This window comes from Marmota monax, unplaced genomic scaffold, assembly GCF_021218885.2.
Source record: "Marmota monax isolate L192 unplaced genomic scaffold, Marmota_monax_Labrador192_F-V1.1 WCK01_AAM20220418_F8-fsc00136, whole genome shotgun sequence".
Lineage (NCBI taxonomy): Eukaryota > Metazoa > Chordata > Mammalia > Rodentia > Sciuridae > Marmota > Marmota monax.
Genome location: NW_026693905.1, coordinates 1,272,303 through 1,296,443, shown reverse-complemented (window position 1 = coordinate 1,296,443; position 24,141 = coordinate 1,272,303). Strand labels below are relative to the sequence as shown.

Genomic DNA, 24,141 nt, shown 5'->3' with positions numbered 1-24,141 from the left:
TTTGTGATACATCCATACTTGCTCTATACTCAGATGGCCTTTATTTCTTCATTTAATCATTAGGAATAATGTTTCCATTTTACCATCTGTTGAATCACTAGTGTGCTTTTCCTAAGTGCCTAGAACAAAACTTCATTTATGCCGTAAGAGTCACATAAAAAAAATGAGTCATCAAAGTTAGTCACTTGTGATACATGGCTAAATTAGAATTTGAATTCTTTGTGTCATATTTTACCCGAATATTTCAATTGTATATCCATATTTCCTTTCATTTTCAATCATTAAAAGTGGAACTTTTTTTGGTAAATTGTTCAGCTAATTTGATAATAACTTTTACAGTATTTCCCATTTAACATGAATTTTTTAAAAATTCTTTTAGTTATTCATGGCAGTAGAGTCAATTTTGACATATTTATAAAAACATGGAATATATCTTATTCTAATTAGGATCCTAGTCTTATGGATATACATAATGTGGAGATAACACTGTGGTGTATTCATATATGTACATAGGAAAATTATGTCAGATTTATTCCACTGTGTTTTCTGTTCCTATGCCTCATCCCTTCCCTTCATCCTTCTTTGTGTAATCCACTGAACTTCTATTCTCCCCCAATTCCTTGTTTTGTGTTAGCATCCACGTATCAGAGAGAACATTGAATCTTTGGGTTTTGGGGATTGGCTTGTTTCATTTAGCACGATAGTCACTAAGTTCATCCATTTACTGGCAGATGTCATAAAGTCATTTTACTTTATGGCTTTATATTATAGTAATATTCCACTATGTAGATATACCACATTTTCTTTATCCTGTCAACTGTGGAAGGGCACTGAAGTTGGTTCACTATTGTCAATTGAACTGTGATTAACATTGATATAGCCATGTCACTGTAGTATGATAATTTTTAACTCTTTTGGGTATATACTGAGAAGTGGTACACTGGGTCAAATGGTGGTTCCATTCCAGATTTTTTGAGGAATCTTCATATTGCTTTCCAGAGTGGTGGCTTAAATTTGCAGTCCTACCAGCAAAGTATGAGTGTACCTTTTCCCCCACATCCTTGCCAACATTTATTGTTGCTTATATACTTGATAACTGCCATTCTGACTGGAGTGAGGTAATACCAGACCTTAGATTATACTACAGAGTCATAGTAACAAAAACAGCATTGTATTGGAACCAAAACAAGCATGAAGACCAGTGTAACAGAATAGAAGACATAGAGATAAGCCCACATAAATACAGTTATCTCATACTAGACAAAGGCACCAAAAACATACACTGGTGAAAACATATCCTTTTCAAAAATGGTGCTTGGAAAACTGGAAATCCATATGTAGCAGAATGAAATTTAACCCCTATCAAATTGCACAGAACACAAAATGGATTAAAGACCTAGGCATTATACCAGAAATGCTCCATCTACTATAAGACTCCTAAAGCTCAAGAAGTAAAATCAAAAATCAATAAATTGGATGGTATAAAACTAAAAAGCTTTTTCACAGCAAAGGAAAGAAGAGGGTGAGAAGAGAGCCTATAGAATGGGAGAAAATCTTTGCCACCTGTACCTTAGATAAGGCATCTATTTCTAGAATATAAAAAGAACTCAAAGCCTAACACCAAAAACCAACTAACCAACCAGCCAACCAAACAGAAACCCCCAAGCTAATCGATATATGGCCAAAGGGCTAAACAGACACTTCTCAAAAGAAGAAATATACACGTTCAATAAACACATGAAACTGTTCAACATCTCTAGCAATTTGAGAAATTCAAAATTCAAAATAAAACTACACTGAGATTTAATATGTATGTCTTATTATGATGTATGTATTTTGAGAATTATCATTATCAAATACAGAAATTGTAAACTAATTATGAAGTTCTATGGAACTTATAGAACAGACATACTAATTGGACAGTTTCTCTGAATGTTGTTTGCATGTTATATGACAGTAGTGTTTTGTGTTTCTAATTCTCTGAACAAAGTTTAGTCAAGGCCACATTTCATAAATGAGTTAGATGCCTTTTTGAGTCAGCTTTGCATTGCTGTGACTAAAAGACCTGATAAGAACAAGTTAGAGTAGGAAAAGTGATTTTGGCTCATGGTTTAAAGGTTTAGTCTGGTTGACCAATCCTATAGCTCTGGCCCTGAGGAGAATCAGAAAATCATGGCAGAAGGGTGAGGTAGAGAAAAGCAACTCAGAACATGGCAATCAGGAAACAGAGCTCTGCTCACCAGGCACTAAATATAAACCCCAAAAGCACACCCCAGTCACCTACTTCTTCTAGCCACACCCTACCTGCCAATAGTTATACCTGCCTAGTAAATCTATATAAGTGAATTAATCAATCCACTGATTAAATTAAAACTGTCATAACTTAATCATTTCACCTCTGAATATTCTTGCATTGTCTCACTTGTGAGTTTTTGGGGGACATCTTATATATAGGCCAAAACAATGCCAGAGTTAAATAAGGGGAGAGTTTGTCTTCAATATTTCTCACAAAGTATTTCTTTAACTGTCCATAAATTATAGCACACTTTTTTTGGGTATACAATTTTGTACCTGAATATGTGTTTATAAATGTATACTGTTTTGGAGGTATATAATAAAGTACATATATGCTAAGCACATAAACACAAATGGAAAATGGAATTGTACATACTACATAAATTTTTTATTTTTGTTTCTCTCTTTTATGAGTATGGTTGATTTAGCACACATTAAATGTGTAATAACTACTTCAATATTTAAGTTGTATTACTATCACAAATGAAGTATGATTTGGAAATCAATGAGTTTTATAAATAATTTAATGAAAATTGTATTGAATAAAATGAAGGCTACCATTTTAATATTTCAATAGAAAAAATAATGATACCCCATATGCTTTGGGTCATATCAGAATAATTACTATAGAACTAACCTTCCAAATGGTCCTAGAGTACAAAACTCGACAAAATATAGGAGTCAGTTGTTTTAAGATATTAGAAAATCAGCAAAGCAGTACTTGTGATGTCTAAGAAAAGGGAAACATATGAACTGAGCAGTGTGATCAACCCAATTTCTTCCTGAATGCATTTTGTAGACCACAGCGTGAGAAGATAGAATACAAGCAGACACAGTGATCATTGCTGAGCTGAGGAAGCAGAGATCATAGTTCTTGATGGCAGAGGGAGCTGGAATTTTCAGACAATTATACACAAAAGGAAGGGTGTACATGAAAAGGAACTTAGGAACTATCTGTTATGGTTCTCTTTAGTTTTTGGCCAAAACACTAACTTGTAGAAATACAAGTGAAGAGAATCTGAAACCTGGCAGATCAGCTCTGGGGAAGCTGTGAACAAAGTAGAGATTTCAGAGGCTGGACAGTGCTGGAAGATGCAATAGATGCAAGAGTTCTGAACAGTGATAACAGATCCTTAATAAATACTCAGAACATTCGGTAAGACCTGTAATAAGCCATGCCATAGAAATAGGTTTAGACCAGTCCTAGAAAAGGCAGTATTTTAGACTTGCCCTAAGAAAATTTTAAAAGTAATGTGACAAGCTCTGAAAGGCTCAAGCTCAATCCTTAGAGAGTTTTTCACAGATAAAGTTAATTTGCTTGAATTTTGTCATCTTTTAGAGAGTTTTTCAGGCAGATAAAGTTAATTTGTCTAAAAGATGACAAAATTCAAACAACTATGTATATGTGCAACATAGAGTGAATAAATAGATAAATATATACCAATGTATCTCTGTATAGAAAAATAGAAGCAGAAAATCATGTACTCTCAACAGTACGAATTAATACCAGAACTAGAGAGGACAGAAACAATAAAATTATCAGATAAGGAATTTAAAACAGCTGTTATGATATGCTTAGGGTTTTAAAGAAAATGATTATAATGTGTAAAGAGATGGGAAATTTCAACAGTGACATAAAACTATAAATGAAGAGCCAAGTGGAAATTCTAGAACTGAAGGGCATAATATTAGCTGTGAACAATTCATAAATAGTTTGTATTGGCAGATTAGACATTGTCAACAAAGTGATGAGTGAACATAAAAACAGGAAAATAGAAAATAATGAAGCTGAAGCATAAAGGAAAAAAGCTGTATAGTAATTATCAAAGCATCAAAAAGAAGAAACTGAAAAAATAACCTGTGGGTCATTATCAAGTGGTCCATGATGTTTGTATTTGGAATCCTAGAAGAGGAGTTGGACTTTCTGATTCTACTGCTAACTTACTTCAGTTGCCAAGAATGAGTTCAAATTATTCACTCAGGAATGTTTAAATTGACCACTTGATGGATAGTTGGACTAAATAAGCTAACTGTGAGCCATCTTTTAGCCAGGACTCCACTTAGTATCTTGTTTCTGTTGACTTCCATTCTAATAGAGGGATCATAATGTTCACTTTGGGTTTCTGGATATCAACAGAAACTTCCAACAGGTATTATCACTGAAGTAAATGGCCATAGACAATTTTGTAGAAGAACTGAGGCTATTATAAGGTGGAAAATTTCTTGAATGTTATGGAGTCCTTCTATACTGGCTACCAGGGCAGCTCAGGTATTTTACTTTGATGAGTGTTGGCACCCACTTCTTGAAATTCCTAAGGTGTGTCCTAGCATTTAATTTATCCCATTCCCTGGAGTTCTTACTATGTGGTTAAGTCAGTTTTCTAAAGAAAATGCTCCACAGTAAATGAATTATTGTTTGTCCAATCTTATATTCTAACCCTTTTTTCAAGTACCTCAAACCATTATGAGTGTTCTGATTCCTATCAGTGTTTTCTGACTAATTCTTTTGTAGCATTTTAGATACAGAGTCTCTATCTTCTCTTGTCACAGTATCAGCTTGGCATTCAGGAGAGGAGGTAGGGGCACTTCCAGAGGGGCATCTATTAACCATGGGGAAGAGAGAAGCCTCTGTAGCATCTTGTACCACAGGTGAAGCATTCAGTTCATCCAGGAAACGGGTGGGGGATACCTCTGTGAACCTATAGTGGCTGGGGAAAGGGACTAGAGAGTTAACATACTCAGGGAATCAATCCTGAGAACTAGGGGAAAAAATGGGGACATTTTATTTTAAATGGGTCCATTCATCAGGAAAACATATTAAATATTCATGAATCTAATACATGGAGCAAAATCTGATACAATTGTAAGAAAAAAGTTATTTCTACATTTATAATTGGAGATTTTTAAGACTCTTTATAATTATTAGAAAATATAGACAAATTCTCTTAAGTTTATAGAGTAGCACCATCAATCAATTAAACATAATTAATATTTCTAGAATTCTGTTTTGAACTTTTCAGGTGTACATGGAATATTTACCAAAATATATATTGAGCAATAAATGAAGTCTCTTTAAATTTCAAAGGATTGAATTGCACAAAGAATATTTTCTGACAAAACCAAATTAAATTAGAAATCAACAACAAAATGGTATCTAGTAGTTTCCAAAACATTTAGAAATTAATTAATGCACTTCAAGGAATCCATGAATCCAGGAAGGAAATTAGAAAATAATTTGAACTTCAAATAACCCATGAGTCAAAAAAGGAAATTGGAAAATATTGTGAACTGAGTGATCAAAAATGCAACAGATAAAAATTTGTGGAATGTAGCAAAAGCAGCTTAAACCTGATAGCTTTAAATGCCTGTATTAAAAAGGAGAAGTTTTATAATCAGTTATATAATCTTTTTATGTCTTAAAATCTTTTAAAAAAGATCAAATTACATAGAAAAAATGAAATAAAAAATGGCTAAAATCAATAAAGTAGGAAATGGAGAAACGAAGACAAAACTGTAAAGTAAAATATTGATTATTTGAAAGTACGTTAAAATTATAAACCACAGATAGGCTGATTATTACAAAACTGTTGGCAAAGAGTAGCCAGGACCATCACATATTCCTATTGGAAGTATAAATTACAACTCAGCAATTCAACTTCTAGGTATTTATCTAAAAGAAATGAAGATCTGTGATCAAAAGTGTCTTGCATGACTTGGATAAAAATATTCAGAGCAGCATTAGTTCTGATATCCTAACCTCAGATTTTCATCATCAGAATAATATATCATATCAGAGAATGTAATACAAGGAAGTATACTCACAGTAAAAAGGAATGAAGTATAGGTACTGATATATAAGACAACAAGAAATCTAAAAGACATTATGCTGAGTGAAAGAAGCATTTCCAAAGAAAACATATTCTATGATACCAAATGTATAAAGTCCAGAATTTTCTGAGATATTATAAATGTGGACTACATGAGTACACATAGTTCTCAAAACTCTTTGAACACTGACGATTTGTAAATTTTACCTCATGTACATTATACTTCAATTACAAATATTAATATTTTGTGGTCATTTTCAAATAAGATAGATTTTAATGATTTTGTATCACATGTTCAGTAGTATTAACTTACATATCAAAATACTTTTATACTTAACATTGTCTTGTTTTCAAGACCATCCTTTGTTTTGGTATGAATGATACTTTCTGTTTATTCATCCATTATTTGTGGTCCTAGTTTTGTGAAAATTATTTCCGAATTGATTAAAGGAACTGCAGTTTCTTAAATCTCAAAGAATTGAAGCAATCTGCTGAGTATATACTTAAATACAACAAAAGGTGCTAATAGGAAATAGAAAACTAGTGAAGGCAAATGTGGTATTTTCCTCTCCTCCCTTATCTCACTCCTCACCCCCAGGTTTTTGCATTGAAATGGCATGCTAAATAATGCTTACTGTGCTTCTTGTCTCTAGTGTATTGACCTTTATATAGTTAGTCATTTTTATTCCTCCTTCAAAAAATAAAAGAAAATCAGTTCATATGTTAGATGGGAATCACTTATTTAATTCTTTTACCCTTTAAGATGCAACAGTCCTTTTATTTTTTATAGGTTGAAGTTACATTATGCATCCTATGAACCAACTATAAGGGTGTTACATGAGAAGCACCATGCTTTACTGAAGGAGAAAATGCTGACCTCCTTGGAAAGAGACAGAGCTGTTGGACAGGTAAACAGACAATCAAAGCTACTTTGAAACAAGTTTTAATCATTATTTTAATCATTTTTTAAGTACAAGTAAAAACACTGATTTTGATTCTGAGGTAAATTTTAAATTTTTTTCACAAATTTTTATGTAAAAAATTCACTTGGAAATATTAAAAAAGTATTCTATCCATTTTAAAATCCATAATAATTATTATTAAATTAAATATTGTTTAATTGTAACAAATTTACAGTAGATTATTAAGTTAGAAGAAATTACTTAGCTATTGTGGCTAGACTAATGGGTTTAAAGACCACCTTTGACAATTATAAACATTGATCTTAGGCAAGTGACTCTTAGAGCTTAGATTTCATATATATAATATAGAGCCACAAAGCCCCATATTTTAAGGTTGTTGTGAAACATGTAAGATAATGAATATAAACTCCCTGTAATTTCCCCCAAATGAATATTTGAAACTCCTAGATCCTGATTTGATTTGTTTTTATTTTTGTTTGATGAATGACACCCTTTTTACTTTTTCCTGAAGAGTTTTTACACAGGCTTAGGCCTAGGGAAGAGGTGGGAAATCTTTGGCAGAGTAATCAAGGAAAAGAAAACAAAATATTTATTAACCACATATTTATTTTGTATATATGTATATATAAAGTTTACTACAGAATATAAAACTGCAATTGTACTTAACATTGATTTTTTATTATCTGGAATTTTTGATTTTGCCCAAACTCAGAAAATACAGAAGCTTGTGTGATGGTAATACAATTCTTTTAATAATTTTATTGTAAAGGGACGTTTTATTCAAGTTTATTTTGTCTTTTGAGTGGAATCTTTAGCTACTAAAATGCAAAACCTCATTTGTTTTGGTGCCCTTTCTGCTTGAATTTTAATCTTCTGTCTTTGAATGTTTAGATTGCATGATAAATAATATTGAATGAAATGAGTTTTATAATTATTTAAATTTTATGGCATTATATTCAAACCCTTAGAATTTAATCTCCTTGCTCCTTTTCATCTAACCTGTAGCAAGTACCTGCACTACCACCAAGTTGTTTATTTCTACTTCTGCAACCTGTTCAGCTTTGATTCTGCCATTCATCTGCTCTGTGCTTAGAGCTGTTATTTCTGTGGAAGCATTCTTGATTTTCCTGTCTCTGAAATGAGCATGATTCCTGAAGTTACATTAAAGGCCATATTGAGAGCATATTTAGAGTATATAACAATCCCTGGGTTTCAGATCATTCCTCACTGGTTTAGTAAAATGTTAAGGATTAGGAGTAGTGAGTTTGAATCTCAGTTTTGGGGTAAAGTGTGAATCTTCAGGTCATTTACATATAGTTTGTTTTCTCACATATTAATCAAAGGTAAATTATTTGCCTTATTATTTATATATAACTAAAATGAAAACATGTTTAAAAAGTTAAAATCACTCTGTGAGTCAAGGTTAAATTTTATGTACTTCTGTTTGACTGTATATTTATTAGCTGCAACTGTTTTGTTTTGTGCTTGAACTCCCGGATACTCCTGAAGGCAAAGAAAAAGATAACCTGCCTGCTGAAGACTGTCTAGATCTTTCTAGGTTAAAACAGCTTCTGTAAGTTTATCCCCTAGTATGTAAATATTATAGTAACTGGTTGGCTGAGAGATAATTATCAGTATTAATTTTCTTCCTTCAGATGGCGGCATCTTCTCATTCTCCCTATTATAAAGGGTACTTATGAATCTTATAGCATGGACTCTACATGCTATTCTTTGTCTTTACTTTCCTATGTAGTGTGACTTATTTGATCATATTCCTGATGTTCAGGTGCATGGTTTTCAGTGGGTTGAGTGTAAACCCTGTATACCTTGTTAATCGCATGGTCTCTGTCACAACATCTGTGAGCTTCTTAACATCTATAGTCTCATTGTCCTGACTCTAATACTTTTTTTCTGGTCCAGTGCTTCAGATGTTAACATTTCTATTTACCTCACAGAAGTATGCAGACGCTTATGATTTCCCTATAATGCAGATACAAGCCATAAGCAATTTAGAAAGCAGTTAAGGTCTGTCTACATTGATACATCATTTTCAGTCAATTTTTACACTACCTAGAGAGCACTATTTTTCTAGCACCGTGAAAATCATGAAGGACTTTTTAAGTGACTGTCATCATTCCTACACCATTTCCTGAGAAACTAGGAGCAAGTATACCCTCTATTTGGAGTATCCCCAGACTATGTAGTTTTATTTGAACTTTGTTCTTAGTAGGCCCACTTGGATTTTTAACTTGAGAGGGAAACCCACACTCTTATGTCTGACCTCTTGCTCAGGCATAGACTTCCCCTTTATATGTTTTGGTTCTATTGGATGGGATGACTTTTCTGTCTTCTTCTGTATTACAACCCACCCTATATCCTCATTTGTCTCAGACAGTCCTCACACCTGTTTCCACAGGATAATTTTTAATGGCTTCCACTTCATCCTAAAAAAAACAAAAAATAAAAATAAAATCCCTATTTAGAAAATACTTACTAATGGAAAAATTCTAAAGAGCTTATTTCTTGATATCTAAAATGGAACAGTTTGGATTTAGAAATAGCATTTCTCTCATCCACATCTGCTGTTCAAGATAGTAGATTCTGAACAATTTGAGAAAGTCAAGATTTAAATAGGAAATCCTGTTGCTGCCACCACTGTAGATTTCAGTATGGACATTACTGAAAATGGACATTCAGTGCTCTTTTAGAATTGTCTTATACATGTGAATGGAAATTGACCACAGCAGTCACCATCCTCAGGTTAAGTTCTGCACTGTACATGATTCCTCACATCAATACATGTTTTTCAAAATCCAAAATGACTACACAAGATTGATGGTGCCTAAGTGCTATCTCCTTGGCACTGGAGGGAGATTCATTATTATCTGTGTGCTAGTTAGGGATAGGCTGTGCAAACGTCTGGTATCTATAGCAACAAGTGGAAGACTTGTAGTTTTAAATTCAGGTTACTAACTGGTGAGATGACTGTCATATCTCTCTGTACAACATTCTAATTGATATAATAATATATAATAATAATAATATAATTCTACAATAATAATAATTTATCCTCGGATCAATTAGTTGATTCTTCAAATTAGGGCAGAGAATGTAGTTTTAGTCCATCTCTCTATGTGTGTCTTTGGAGAACAAGCCAAGGTTACCATTTAAAGAACTGAACCTGGGGGCTGTGGCGGTGGCTTAGCAGTAGAGCACTCACCTAGCACTGGAGGCCCTGGGTTCAGTCCCCGAACCACATAAAAATAAACAAATGAAATAAATGTTAAAAAAAGAGAACTGAACCTGTCTGGATACCTCTCATACAAAGAACAATTTATTACCAACCAATTTTTTTTTTTTCCTGTTGGAGCATACTTATCAGGTGTGGGTATACAGCCATAGGAACCTACAGTGTGTCATGATGTCACAGAACGAATTTATTAAAAATATTTGTAAAATGAAAAGAAAAAAGAACCTCAAGAAAACAATGGGATTTGTCAAGAGATAAAGGAACTATGGTAGACAGAGATAGGTGGATCTCCATTCAAATTTGGTTTGGATATTAGGGCTAATAGTACCTTCCACACAGCAAGGAAGTGAAAATTTTTATTACTTTCATAATTGAGTTGTCTCAGAGAGCAGCATATGCCCCTAAGCATTTCTGAAATGTATGAGTAAGATCAGGGAAAGGAGACTGGCTTATATTTTATTATGATTGGGGTTTAGGCAGGGTGAGCATTTTTATGTGGAGGGAGGGGCTTGCATAATTTAAATTTCCTGCCAATGCCAAGGAAATAGCAACTAGGGGTTCTTATCAGCTTGCCCTGATGTGGGACATGAGGGGAAGAAAATTGAGTGAGATTCTTCTTTTTTAGGATCCTAAAGTTGTCACAATTTAAGTAACAATATAAATTATGTAGTATTGGATTATTACTCAAAGCATAAAATAAATATCTCCAATTCTACAATGGTATAAATAAATCATTGAATAAATAAGTGGGAGGAGAATAGATAAATCTCCCATACAGGAGAATATTACATAATATATGTAGATATTCCTTCCCTGAAGGAGATTGATCTGGGCAACTTATCTATGAAGTACTGGCTGTACTTCACTACTTGCTTTCAAAAGTACAATAGATATAAGGGGAAAAGTAACTTTAGAGTGGAGAAACTTGGTAAACTACCTTAGCTGGGTGATCAAGGTTAACATAATAAGTTTTAAGTCATGTTGGCAGCATATACCTGTGATATGTTGTGCTTATAATGGCGTTTCACCCCTCTTGTCTTCTTTGCCAAATCCTATAAGTATAGCTTAACTATGGGGTAAACATCAGACTACCCAAATTTAAGGCCATTCTGTAAAATATTACTTGATTAGTATTTATAAATATTCAAGGCCCTGGGCTGATGTTGTGGCGCAGTGGTAGAGCGCTTGCCTAGCATGTGTGAGGCACTGGGTTTGATTCCCAACACTGTATATAAATAAATATATTAAAATAAAGTTTCATCTACAACTAATATATATATATATATATATATTTTTTAAATAAAAAATATATTTAAGGTCATTAAAATAAGGGAAAGTCTAAAGAACCACCCTGATCCAGAGAAAGCTAGGGAGATGTAATAAGTGAATGTAATGTAGTGTTATGGGTGGGTCCCTAGAACATAAAAATTAACAAAATCCAACAGAAAGGGACTTCAGCAGACATAATACTGGTTTATTGTTTGTGATAAATGTACCACCTTAATGCATATTAACAGGGGAAAAAGGCTGTAGGCATACAGGAACTCTTGGCCGTATATTAGCAACTATTCTGAAAATCCTATGCTATCTAAATAAGAATTTTGTTTTTAAAATTTATAATCCATCTGATCTGTAAGAATTAATATTAATCTGTTACTTTTTTTTAATCATAGGCATTTCGTTAACACTAATCTATTGATTATAAATTATCTGCAATTTTTATTAATAAAGAAATATTGCTATTCAGTGATAGTAGAAAAATGTATTTCTGTGTATAATTAAACAGATAGTTTTTTTGTGTTTGCATAATCATGTACAATGAGGGATGATATAGCTTTTTAAGGCTGATTTTAAATTTAAATCTAAATGATATGCCACCCAGCTAACAAATGTTCTTAATTATAAGACATATTTAATAAAATGGAGTATCTGTGGGTGGAAATGAACTAAGAGGTTTAGGTGTATAAACAGTCTTTTCATATTTTACTTTTCCAAATAATACTTAACCTCACAGTTTATAGATAGAAGATATCAGTTATCATGAAGAAATATAAACAGAGGACAAACCTCTCTCAAAGTAGAGAGCTGAATTATGATAAAACTGTGTTGTAAAATAAATGTTTCAGTTTCTTATCCATGATAATTAATAATTGCCTGCAGAATTCAATATTGACTAAAAATTATCTTCCTTTTGTTAAAGTTCATGTTTGACATTTAAAATTACAGGCTTTTATTCAAGATAAATAATATTTTTGATATTTTTCTTTTTATTTTACTTAGCCATTTAAAGTCATTTAGTACATAAACCTATATATTTGACTTTTTTTTCTTTTTAGATTTCTGGACTTCAGGCAACACTGAAGAACATAGATATAGGACATAATTTTCATATTCCTGAAATTAAAGGTAAAAGTAAAATATAATTCTAGCTTAATATTGGGGAAGATTTCTTAATCTTATCAGAGATCAACATTCTAGAGATATTTGAAAGTGAGTAAGTGGGGAGATAATTATTTCACAAAGCAAAATTTTAATTAAACAATTAAGGAAATGCAGACATGATAATATATAGATATATTTTTGAGAACTATGTGAGTCAGCCATCTTGGAAGAACTTCTGTTCTGATCATGATGGAGTACCAGGTACCAGACTAGCTTTGTCTTCATAAATAACTCCAAAACTAAGCTATAGATGAGGCAACTATTAGCATCTGCAAAACAGACATCTCAGATTGCAGAAGGAAATGATCTACCTTCAATCATGACTTCATGCTTGAGGAAATTTCCAAGCCAAGCTTCTTGGAAATGGATGCCAAAAAGAAAACTGAAAAGGCAGATAACATTGTTCATAACTTTGAAACTAGAATCTGTAGGAAAGTGCTTTAGAGAAGAGGGAGCTCAAAAGAGTGGCCTCAGTAACTATAAGTCTGTAGCTGGTGGTTGGGCTGCATGTATATAACAAGAGTACTTGAGACTTAACAGAGGGATAAAAGTCTACAGGACTAAGAACAGACTAGAAATTCTGTAGGCCAGGCAGAATTGATAGACATTTCCAATTCCAACTATCCCTAGTTGGGGAGAACTCTTTCACACATTATTACAATATATTAATATTCAGTATCCTATACTGATGCTATAAAAGCAGAAACAAAGCTTACACATGAGTTTTAGAAGAGACAGAGTTTAAGTTTTGCTAAGTAAGAAGACCTGGGTACCTTAGGACTTTACATAAAACTACCCAAATAAAGGACAAAATTAAGCCAAGAATATCAGAATATCAAAACAATCAAACAAAAACAGAACTGCCTTATAGAACAAAAACTGTTAGGAGTTCAATTCCTAATTGACTAAAATTGTAAAAAAGAATATACACGGTGTCTTGAAGATTGAAGAACTTTGCATATTGGGTTGATTGTTATAATCATTGATCTCTAATGATTCATTCATTCTTTTTCTAATAGTTTATAATTTTATATAGTTATCTTTGACATTTTCATCAAAATATAGTGGTGATTTCAGATAGCTCCTATATGATATTAGCTCCTTGTATTTAATTTAATGTATAAAAGAACATATTGCATGTTTTTGTAGACTGATAATTTACAAATTACTTTGAAGATCAAGTTTGCAATTGTGTTTTGATCTGTGCTAATTTGAAATGACTTAGTCGAAAGGAATGAATTCTTACCCAACGTGAAGAAATAGTTTTTTTTAGTTGCATATCCCAATTATCTGAACAAAATAAATACTTTAAAATCTATATTGAATAATTTTATGCGCTTTATAAACATACTCTCTAGTTTTAGATACTATAGTTGCAGTACCTTTTCCTAAGCTTCTGATCTCAGCATTTGATTGTGTGATCTCAAGACTCTTTCGGTGCTCCAGTTGCCTGAACTTGGGATATTACTTACCAAGGGGATTTATTTTTTTAAAAAGTTGGATTAATTATGGCTCTTCATAAATCTTGCCATCTTCTACATTTTTTTTGAGATGATAGGGATTAAAACCAGGACCTCAACTAAAGAAATTTTCTACCACTAACTACACCTTCAGCCCCACAACTATTAAATATATTATTAACTTATTTATCATGATTTTCATATTTTATTCCTTCTCTCTTCACTTGTTCATTTAAGTTTAATTTTTCTCCTCCCCCCTCCTCCTCCTGTCCTCTTCCTCTTCTTCTTCCCCTCCTCCTGCTCCTCCTCCTCTCTCTGTCATCCACTCATTTATTCATTTATTCATCAATTTGTTTATTTGGGGAATAAATTTGTATGGCAGTTGAGATTCTTCAAATCATATGTGTACACTCTGAAGTTAGAGGACAACAAATTGTCTTTTTCTCTGAACTTTAGCAAGAAGACAAATTATTGTTATTTAATTAAAATGTGGGAAATAAGATAAAAAGTGGATTGATTTGGAGCAGAGTTATCAAAGAATTTTCAGTGTACTTTGTTTTTGGTCCATAAAGTGCCATGTTGGTTATAGAAATTTTAGACAATGTTATATTTTTGTAAAAGCCACACATAATTACTACCACACAGAATTTTGTTACTTTAATACCTACTCTTCACACATGAAAAGGGTTTTTAGTTTTGCGTTTATCTCTTGTATGGTAGATAGATTAATAAAAAATTCCTAGGTGACATTATAAAGTAATAAATTATTATTGATTAGATACTTAAACTGACAATTGTGGATTATATTTACTTTTATTTTTAGGTAACATATATCAAATATTTCCAGGAACTGCCCAGAAAACACTTATTATTACATAATATGAGATAAAACTGAAGTTTTGTGAATTATGCATTTTTTAAAAAGTTTATGCTGGTTTTGATTATTATGCTTGCTATTTATATTAATTTAGTTTTCTATAGGTTGACATTTGAATGTAATAATGCTTATTTTCAAACCAGAATATGATATATATATATATATATATATATATATATATATATATATATATATATAATGGTATCTTTTTTTAGTATTTATTTTTTAGTTGTAGTTGGGCACAATATCTTTATTTTACTTATTTATTTTTACGTGGTGCTGAGGCTCGAACCCAGGGCCTCACATGCACTAGGCAAGTGCTCTACCACTAAGCCACAACCCCAGCCCTAATGGTATCTTAATATATCATAATTTTTCATAGAAAATTATGAATTAAGAATGAATGACTAACTCGAAATTGGACATTTTTGCTAAAGTGAAAAGTTGTGAATGTTGACATCAGAGTTTTACAAATGAAATAAATATTCTTTGTAGTTAAGCAAAGTACCCTTAATGTTTTGAACAACCAACAATAAAAAAAATAAAAAAAAATATAGTACTCCTTATATATTTTTATTATTATTATTTTTTAATTAGTTGCTGAAGACAATACAATGATCTTGACATATCATACATTTGAATCCAATAGGATATGAATTCTCATTTTTCGACATGTACAGATTGCAGCATCACATTGGTTATACATCCATGTGTATACATACAGCAATCCTAGTGTCAGTTGTATTCTGCTGCCCTCCCTATCCTTCCCTCCCCTCCCCTCCCATCACCTCTCTCTACCCATTCTACTGTGACATTTATCTCTCTCTCTCTATTTTTTCTTCCCTTCCCCCTCACACCATTGTACATGTATTTTGTGAAACCATGAGCATCTCCTTCCATCTTTCATGCAATTCCCCTTCTCCCTCACATACCCTCCCACCTCTTTTCCTTGTTTTGTTGTAATCTTCTCATGCTCTTCCTCCCTACTCTGTTTTGAGTCACCTCCCTTATATCAGAGAAGACATTCGGCATTTGTTTTTTAGGGATTGGCTAACTTCGCTTAGCATAATCTGCTCTAGTGCCATCCATTTCCCTGCAAATGCCATGACTTTGTTATATTTTAGTGCTGAGTAATATTCCATTGTGTATAAATGCCACATTTTTTTTTATCCATTCATCTGTTGAAGGGCACCTAGGTTGGTTCCACAATCTAGCTATTGTGAATTGTGCTGCTATGAACATTGATGTAGCTGTGTCCCTGTAGTATGCTCTTTTTAGGTCTTTTGGGTATAGTCTGAGAAGTGAAATAGCTGGGTCAAATGGTGGTTCCATTCCCAGCTTTCCACGGAATCTCCATACTGCCCTCCAAATTGGCTGCACCAATTTGCAGTCCCACCAGCAATGTACAAGTGTACCTTTTCCCCACATCCTCACCAGCACTTGTTATTGTTTGACTTCACAATGGCTGCCATTCTTATGAGATGGTATCTTAGAGTGGTTTCAATTTGCATTTCTCTGATTGCTAGAGATAGTGAGCATTTTTTCATGTACTTGTTGATTGATTGTATATCCTCCTCTGTCTGTTTAGATCTTTGGCCCATTTGTTGATTGTTTAACTTTTTGAGTTCTTTGTATACTCTGGAGATTTGTGCTCTATCTGAAGTGTGAGGGGTAAAAATTTGTTCCCAGGATGTAGGCTCCCTGTTTACCTCTCTTATTATTTCTCTTGCTGAGAAAAAAATTTTTAGTTTGAATATGTTCCATTTGTTGATTCTTGATTTTAACTCTTGTGCTATAGGTGTCCTATTAAGGAATTTGGAGCCCGACCCCACGAGATGGAGATTAGGGCTAACTTTTCTTCTATTAGATGCCGAGTCTCTGGTTTGATTCCTAGCTCCTTGATCCATTTTGAGTTAACTTTTGTGCAAGGTGAGAGAAAGGGATTCAATTTCATTTGGTTGCATATGGATTTCCAGTTCTTCCAGCACCATTTGTTGAAGATGCTATCCTTTCTGCATTGCATGCTTTTAGCACCTTTGTCTAATATAAGGTAGTTGGAATTTTGTGGGTTGGCCTCTGTGTCCTCTATTCTGTACCATTGGTCTACCCACCTGTTTTGGTACCAGTACCATGCTGTTTTTGTTACTATTGCTCTGTAGTATAGTTTAAAATCTGGTATCGCTATACCACCTGTTTCATTCTTCCTGCTTAGAATTGCTTTAGCTATTCTGAGTCTTTTATTTCTCCAGGTGAATTTCATGATTGCTTTTTCTATTTCTGCGAGGAATGCCATTGGGATTTTGATTGGCATTGCATTAAACCTATAGAGTACTTTTGGTAATATGGCCATTTTAATGATATTAATTCTGCCTATCCATGAAAAAGGTATATCTTTCCATCTTCTAAGGTCTTCTTCTATTTCTCTCTTTAGGGTTCTGTAGTTTTTGTTGTAAAGGTATTTCACCTCTTTTGTTAGGTTGATTCCCAAGTATTTTATTTTTTTTTGAGGGTATTGTGAATGGGGTGGTTGTCCTGATTTACCTTTCAGAGGGTTTGTCACTGATATATACATGAATGCCTTAGACTTATGAGTGTTGATTTTATATCCCGCCACTTTGCTGAATTCATTTACTAGTTCTAGAAGTTTTTTGATAGAACCTTTTGGTTCCGTTAGGTATAGGATCATGTCATCTGCAAATAGTGCTAATTTCAGTTCTTCTTTTCCTATTTTTATGCCTTTAATTTCTGTCATCTGTCTTATTGCTCTGGCCAGTGTTTTGAGAACTATGTTGAATAGGAGTGGTGGAGAGAGGGCATCCCTCCCTGTCTTGTTCCAGATTTTAGAGGGAATTCCTTCAGTTTTTCTCCGTTTAGAATGATGCTAGCCTGAGGCTTAGCATATGATCTGCCCAGATTGAGTCAAGAGGATATACACAACTTAAACAGACCAATATCAATTGAGGAAATAGAAGAAGCCATCAAAATACTACCAACCAAGAAAATCCCAGGACCGGATGGGTATACAGCAGAGTTTTACAAGGCCTTTAAAGAAGAACTAATACCAATACTTTTCAAGCTATTTCACGAAATAGAAAAAGAGGGAGTACTTCCAAATTCATTCTACGAGGCCAACATCACCCTGATTCCTAAACCAGATAAAGACACTTGAAAGAAAGAAAACTATAGACCAATATCTCTAATGAACATAGATGCAAAAATCCTCAATAAAATTCTGGCAAAGCAGATAAAGAAACATATTAAAAAGATCGTGCACCATGATCAAATAGGATTCATCCCTGGGATGCAAGGCTGGTTCAATATAAGGAAATCAATAAGTGTAATCCACCACATCAATAGTACTCCTATATTAAGAGAACATAATACTCCTTTTTATACTCCACATATAGTAAAGCACAGAAATCTTTATTTCACAAAGTTAAATTAACTGCTGCTTTTTAACTTTAATGTTTTGTTGCTCTTGGAATTGCAAGTGGACTATGTGGTTTAATTTAGAGATTCTATCTTTTCAAATATTTTCTCCTTTAACTCTTGACTTTTTCTGAGTTCTAATTAGGTATATACTTGGTTTCTGCATTTCACTTTACACCTGTCCTAATCTCTTAGACATTTTCTATTTATTCTTCTGGGTTAAATTATGAGTTATTTCTTCAAAAGCTTTTTACAGTTAATATTTCTCTTTATATTTGTGTTTGGTCTATAAAGGAGTCAGGGATTTGCAATGGTAGGTACTTCATAAATATTTGTTAAGTGAATTTTTCCATAGTTTTCTGATATTTATTCAGGGTCCTCAGCAGGTTCAAAGAACATTGTTTCAATGTGTACATAAATAAAGGAATGATTTAATGGGTGAAGTTTCATACTGGAGTACAATAAATAAAATTTCTGTGCTTATTTATTTGGAGTTTGTTTTTATCTCTAAGGAATTATATATTTCTTAAAATGTTGATTATATCTGCAAAATATTATTTTATCTACATAAAAATTGTGCCGCACTAGTCAGTACATTTGGCCTTGTCATTAGGAATTATAAAATGATAGGAAAAAAGATGCTATGATGAAGACATGGACTTTTCTTGGATAGAACTAAAAATTAAGAAGTATTGTGTGGCATTTGAGAATTATATGTACTTAAACATGAATATGGTACAAAATTTAATGTCTGAGCCTCTCATTTGTTGTAAAAATGTTTATATAAATAAATAATATTTATTTGATGGGAAATAGAGATTATGTTCATTCTTTCTACAGTGGGAAATAATTGAGAACATTATCTCTCTTCTGGTATAGTGTACTTTCTGCAATGTTTGTTCTCAAGTTTGAAGTGTTAAATATTTTTATGAAATTTTATTAGAATATACATTTTTCTAATTCTGTTTTGCTTGTGGAATAACAACATACATTCATAGGCCAAGCCCTTTTGGATTTTATACTTTCATGTGTTATCCTGATCAAATTTGTTTTTTTCTTGTTTTTTAATTTTCTTTTATGAAGTGGTTCTTAGAAATGTCTTATATAAGACATGAAACTTTCTTAGATTCATGCAAGTATCTGTTTGAATCCTGAGTTTCTCTTTTACTACTTTCTCCTTTCTTCCTTGTGTTTATTACTATATGAATTTCCCTTCAGGTATATAAAGGGAACAAAAGACAGTGACCTGCAGAGGAATATTGACACAATTGCATGACATAATCTTTAGAACAGTGGCTGTTACATAGTAAAAGATAAATTAAGAATGAATGCTAATTATATTTTTAATTATTATCAGTTGAAAAATTGGTCTTTGAAGAGGCAACTATAATAAAAGAGAATTAGAAGTGAAATTTTTCTCTTTATCTCAGCAAGCTGTAATTGCAGCCTTTATCTGAGACTTTGACTTCCAAGATACTGTGGAACTGTAACTTGTAGCAACATTGCCAGAGGACAGAGAGTCTGGATACTCAAGACTTTCTAATTCTGTTATGTAATGCTGGTTCATGGAACATTGTTTTTCTGTTATTGTGGAGGTAATTTGGAGGATCTTCTGCTTTATCTAAAGCTGGTACTAATAGGAAAAGTTATATCCAGAAAAAAATAAATGCCAGTTGTGTGCTCCCTTGCTATTATAACCTCAAGATCTGTTAAAAGGGCCTAGACATTGAAATCATCCATGCATTTTTGTGTATGTAATCTTTTCTGTATTATGAATCTAGCGTTGTGATTTTTTTTTTTTTGACACCAATGATATTGAACCCAGGGATGCTTAATCACTGAGAAACATACCCAACCCATTTTATTTTTTTATTTTAAAATGATCTCACTAAGTTGTTTAAGGACTTGCTAAATTGCCAACGCTGGCTTTGAACTTGTTATTCTCCTGCCTCAGCCTCCCAGGCTGCTGGGATTAGAGGCATGCATCAATGTGCCCAGCTAGTGTTGTGATTTATGACATTGAGTAATTTCTTTTATTTGTGTGCTAATGAATAAAACCTTATTAGTTATTTGAAATCAAGTTTTTATTTATAAATATAGGTATAAATTATGTGTACCTAAATGTGAATAGGGTAAGATATGAAAGAAAAGACTTTTCCCATCACAATCCCCCCTCACACACACACACTTGGTTCTATAAGATTGCTGAAGTCCTGGATAGTTAGGTAATCAGAGCTACAACTAGGTGTGAATAGTACCTTGTGTTTTTTCTTGTCTGTTTCTCTCAACATCAAGAATCATAGATAATACAATTTTATTATTATGAAATTCTCCTTTTAAAAGTCTTGTATTTATTATGTAATTCCACTTGGAAAATTTTATTTCTTTTTCTTTGCCTTGGCCTTTTCTTACTTTATTTATAAATACACAAAACCTCTAATGCCACACTGCATTTTTGGGACCTGAATTTTGAAGACCCCACTTAAAGTATTTTGGTTGGTGTGACTGTCATTTGTTTAATACTTAATAAATATATGTATTAATAATACTATGATTAACATTTGAAAATGATCATATTTTTTAAAACAATAAATATTACAAAAATTAAGATTAAATTTTATTATCTTGTAGTTGGACACAATATTGAAAAAGAAAATATGCCAGAAGGTCCTACTCAGAAAGGTCTTCGTAAAGCCAGGGAACAAAACAAATGTAAAACAAAGATGAAAGACAATGCAAAGGTATGATATTTATTCATGTTTATACATTAACTTATACTTAATTCTCACATATTTAGATCCATGCACTCATACAGCATCATTTTTTTAACTAGAAAAGAAACTTAGTGGTTATATATAATAATCCTCTGGGTTTATGGAGGGAAAATTGAAGTCCACAATTATTACTAGTAACTAGTTAATTTGGAGACACATGCTTTAATAGTGTTTAAGACACCTCAAAGCATCTCTGTGCCACACTCAATTTTCTGCTTAAAATTAATGCTATATAAAAGAAATAACTCCCAAAACATCTCTTATAGTTTCTCTTTTTTATAGTAGAATTTCTAACTTTTCTCAGTTTTCTTTTCCTTTAGAATAACATGCAACAGAACCATGCCTCATTTAAGAATTTGTATGTATCTGGAGTATTTTTGCTTTGCAATTAGACCAATAATTTAAATCTTGTATAATAATGATATTAAAATTATCTGGTCAATGAAATGAAATTTAAGAAGAAAGAAAATTACGTAAGAAGTACAAGGGGTTTAATTTCTTGTTATGAAAATTCTAGCTGAGATAATGAATTTTCTTATAAAGATGGTTGTTGCCAGAGAGTTCTACATCTGGCATTTGTTGTAAAATGGAAATTTTTATAATTCTAATGTTAGTAGTAGTAATTCAAGAAGAGATTTTTATAAACTCAAATTATAGCATTTACTTAGATAATATCAATAACTTTCCCTTGAAGGTTTACACTAGAATCAATTATTGTATAAATATTCAAATAAAATAAACAAACAGTTATAAGTTATACTAAGTTCTTAACAAAATAATCTTTGGATGATATTCAAATTACTGTTTTACTCTTTATCTATCTTCACTATTAATTCATGGATTGTGGTATTAGAGATAGAGGCAAATAAGAGTTAAGAATTTTTGATGATGTTGTGATTGTCATCAAGAATGTTTCATCTTCTCTTGGTGTAAGTATTCTTTCAGGTAGTGCATCATGCTTAGAAATGATGTGTTGATTTATTCATTAACTGCTTATGGCTTATAAAACCATATTAGTAAACACAAGGTTGATTTTTTTTTCAAGGTTGATTTTTTTCATGTGATGAAAACTATGATAATATAGTAGGCACATTATACATTTATGCATAGTATTTCCTTTTTTGTTATTGCATTAAAATATTTAATGTAATACCTACAATTTGATAAAAGAAAATGAGGCCTTAATTAAAGGCCTAGGTATAGGATAAAGTGAAGCCTTCTCATCCTCACTGAATAATCATTTTTATTAATATTTTTCTTATAATTTTCTTGCAGCTGTTATTATAATGTACCTGAGTTCAGTTTCCAGTTTATGTTTTATTCACTTTAGATGCTATTTATTGACTACCTTGTGGAAATAAAGAGACAGTTAGGTCACTTTACTGATTTGAGTTATATTAGTATATATAGTACCATCATAATTCTATTTTCTATGCTTTATCTGTAAATTAATAGTATAAATTAATTGTACAAAACAACATTTAAATGCATTTTCTTTAAGTAAATATAATTTACTGTAGAATTAACTATCATGATTAAAACCACAGAGAAGGAAATGGAATATCCAAATTACATGAGCACAGAGACTGCTTTTTAAAATATAGCCACTTCCCTAGCTTACATTCAGTGGTCCTTGTTACTTATTTCTCACTTTGTCCTCTCTCATTATTTCTTTTCTTATAACTTCTCACTTTTCTTAGTCCTTCAAAGAAATAACACTGAAAGTCCCTTTTCTGATGAACACTATCAGCCTCTTCATGCTCCCATACCAGCTCCTTTAAGGAATTTTTTTTCCTTTAGCAGTACTTCCTGGTGAGTCACCTCTCTTTATTCCCACTAGTGATATATCTTCCTATATGTATATATTTTTTCCTTACTTGTCTTTTGTTCCTGTCAGGCCACCCTTTGTGATATTTCAAAAGAACTTCTGACCAATATTTCTCCTGCTGTTGTATTCTAGTATCTGCATTTATGGTTAGAAGGGAAGTAGTTTTCCATCTGAGTAAGCTTTTTCCCTTGATGTCATAGAATGCAAATTAGGCACTGATCCATACTGTGCTTTCCAGATACAAAGAACAAACATCAGTGGGATTTCTTATTAGAGGCTTACACTGGGTTTTGGACTATGGCTCTCATCCCCAAGCCTTGGAGGAATATCACTCACATGAGAGATTTCTCTTACACTCACCTCATAAGTAAAGACATCCACAGACTAAGGTGGAAGGATGGCAAGGAAACATCACTCTCATGGATCATTTAAGCAAGAGAGGGGTTTGTATCCTTGTATCAGATAAAGTGGACTTCAAGCCAAAGTTAATCAGAAGGGACAAAGTAGTACATTTCGTACTGCTTAAGGGAATTATACAACAATAAGCCATAACAATTGTAAATATCAATGCCCTAAACAATGGGGCATCTACATATATCAAAGAGACCCTACTCAATTTCAACAGATAGACCACAACATAATAATACTGAATGACTTTAACACTCCTCTCTTACTATGAATAGATTGTCCAAACAAAAACTAAACAAACTATAGAACTAAATAATACAATTGATAATTTATAATTAACAGACATACATAGAATATTTCATCCATCAGTGATTGAATACCCTTTCTTCTCAGCAGCACTTGGATCCTTCTCTAAAATAGACCATATCTTATGCTACAAAGCAACTCTTAGGAAATATGAAAAAAAATAGTGATACCACCCTGCATTCTATCACATCATAATAGAATGAAATTAGAAATCAACAATAAAATAAAAAATAGAAGCTACTTTAACACCTGGAGACTAAATAATATGCTATTGAATGACAATGGATAGCAGACGAAGAAGTCAAGGATGAAATAAAAAAAA

The 24,141-nt window shown here is 32.4% G+C and overlaps 1 protein-coding gene across 10 annotated transcripts in view; it reads left to right on the top strand.

The window, feature by feature from the left end:
• Nucleotides 1-24,141, top strand: part of Spag16 (sperm associated antigen 16) — a 719,050-nt gene that overhangs the window by 60,148 nt on the left and 634,761 nt on the right. For 4 of the 10 annotated variants that reach the window (XM_058585177.1, XM_046462926.2, XM_046462927.2 and 1 more), the window contains 3 exons: nucleotides 6,913-7,030; nucleotides 12,632-12,701; nucleotides 21,135-21,244. In XM_058585177.1, coding sequence (XP_058441160.1) covers nucleotides 6,913-7,030; nucleotides 12,632-12,701; nucleotides 21,135-21,244 — 298 coding nt within the window. Of the gene's footprint in view, nucleotides 1-6,912; nucleotides 7,031-8,508; nucleotides 8,619-12,631; nucleotides 12,702-21,134; nucleotides 21,245-24,141 lie in introns of those variants that run through there. The other 6 variants (XM_058585180.1, XM_058585181.1, XM_058585179.1 and 3 more) reach the window with 4 other exon arrangements.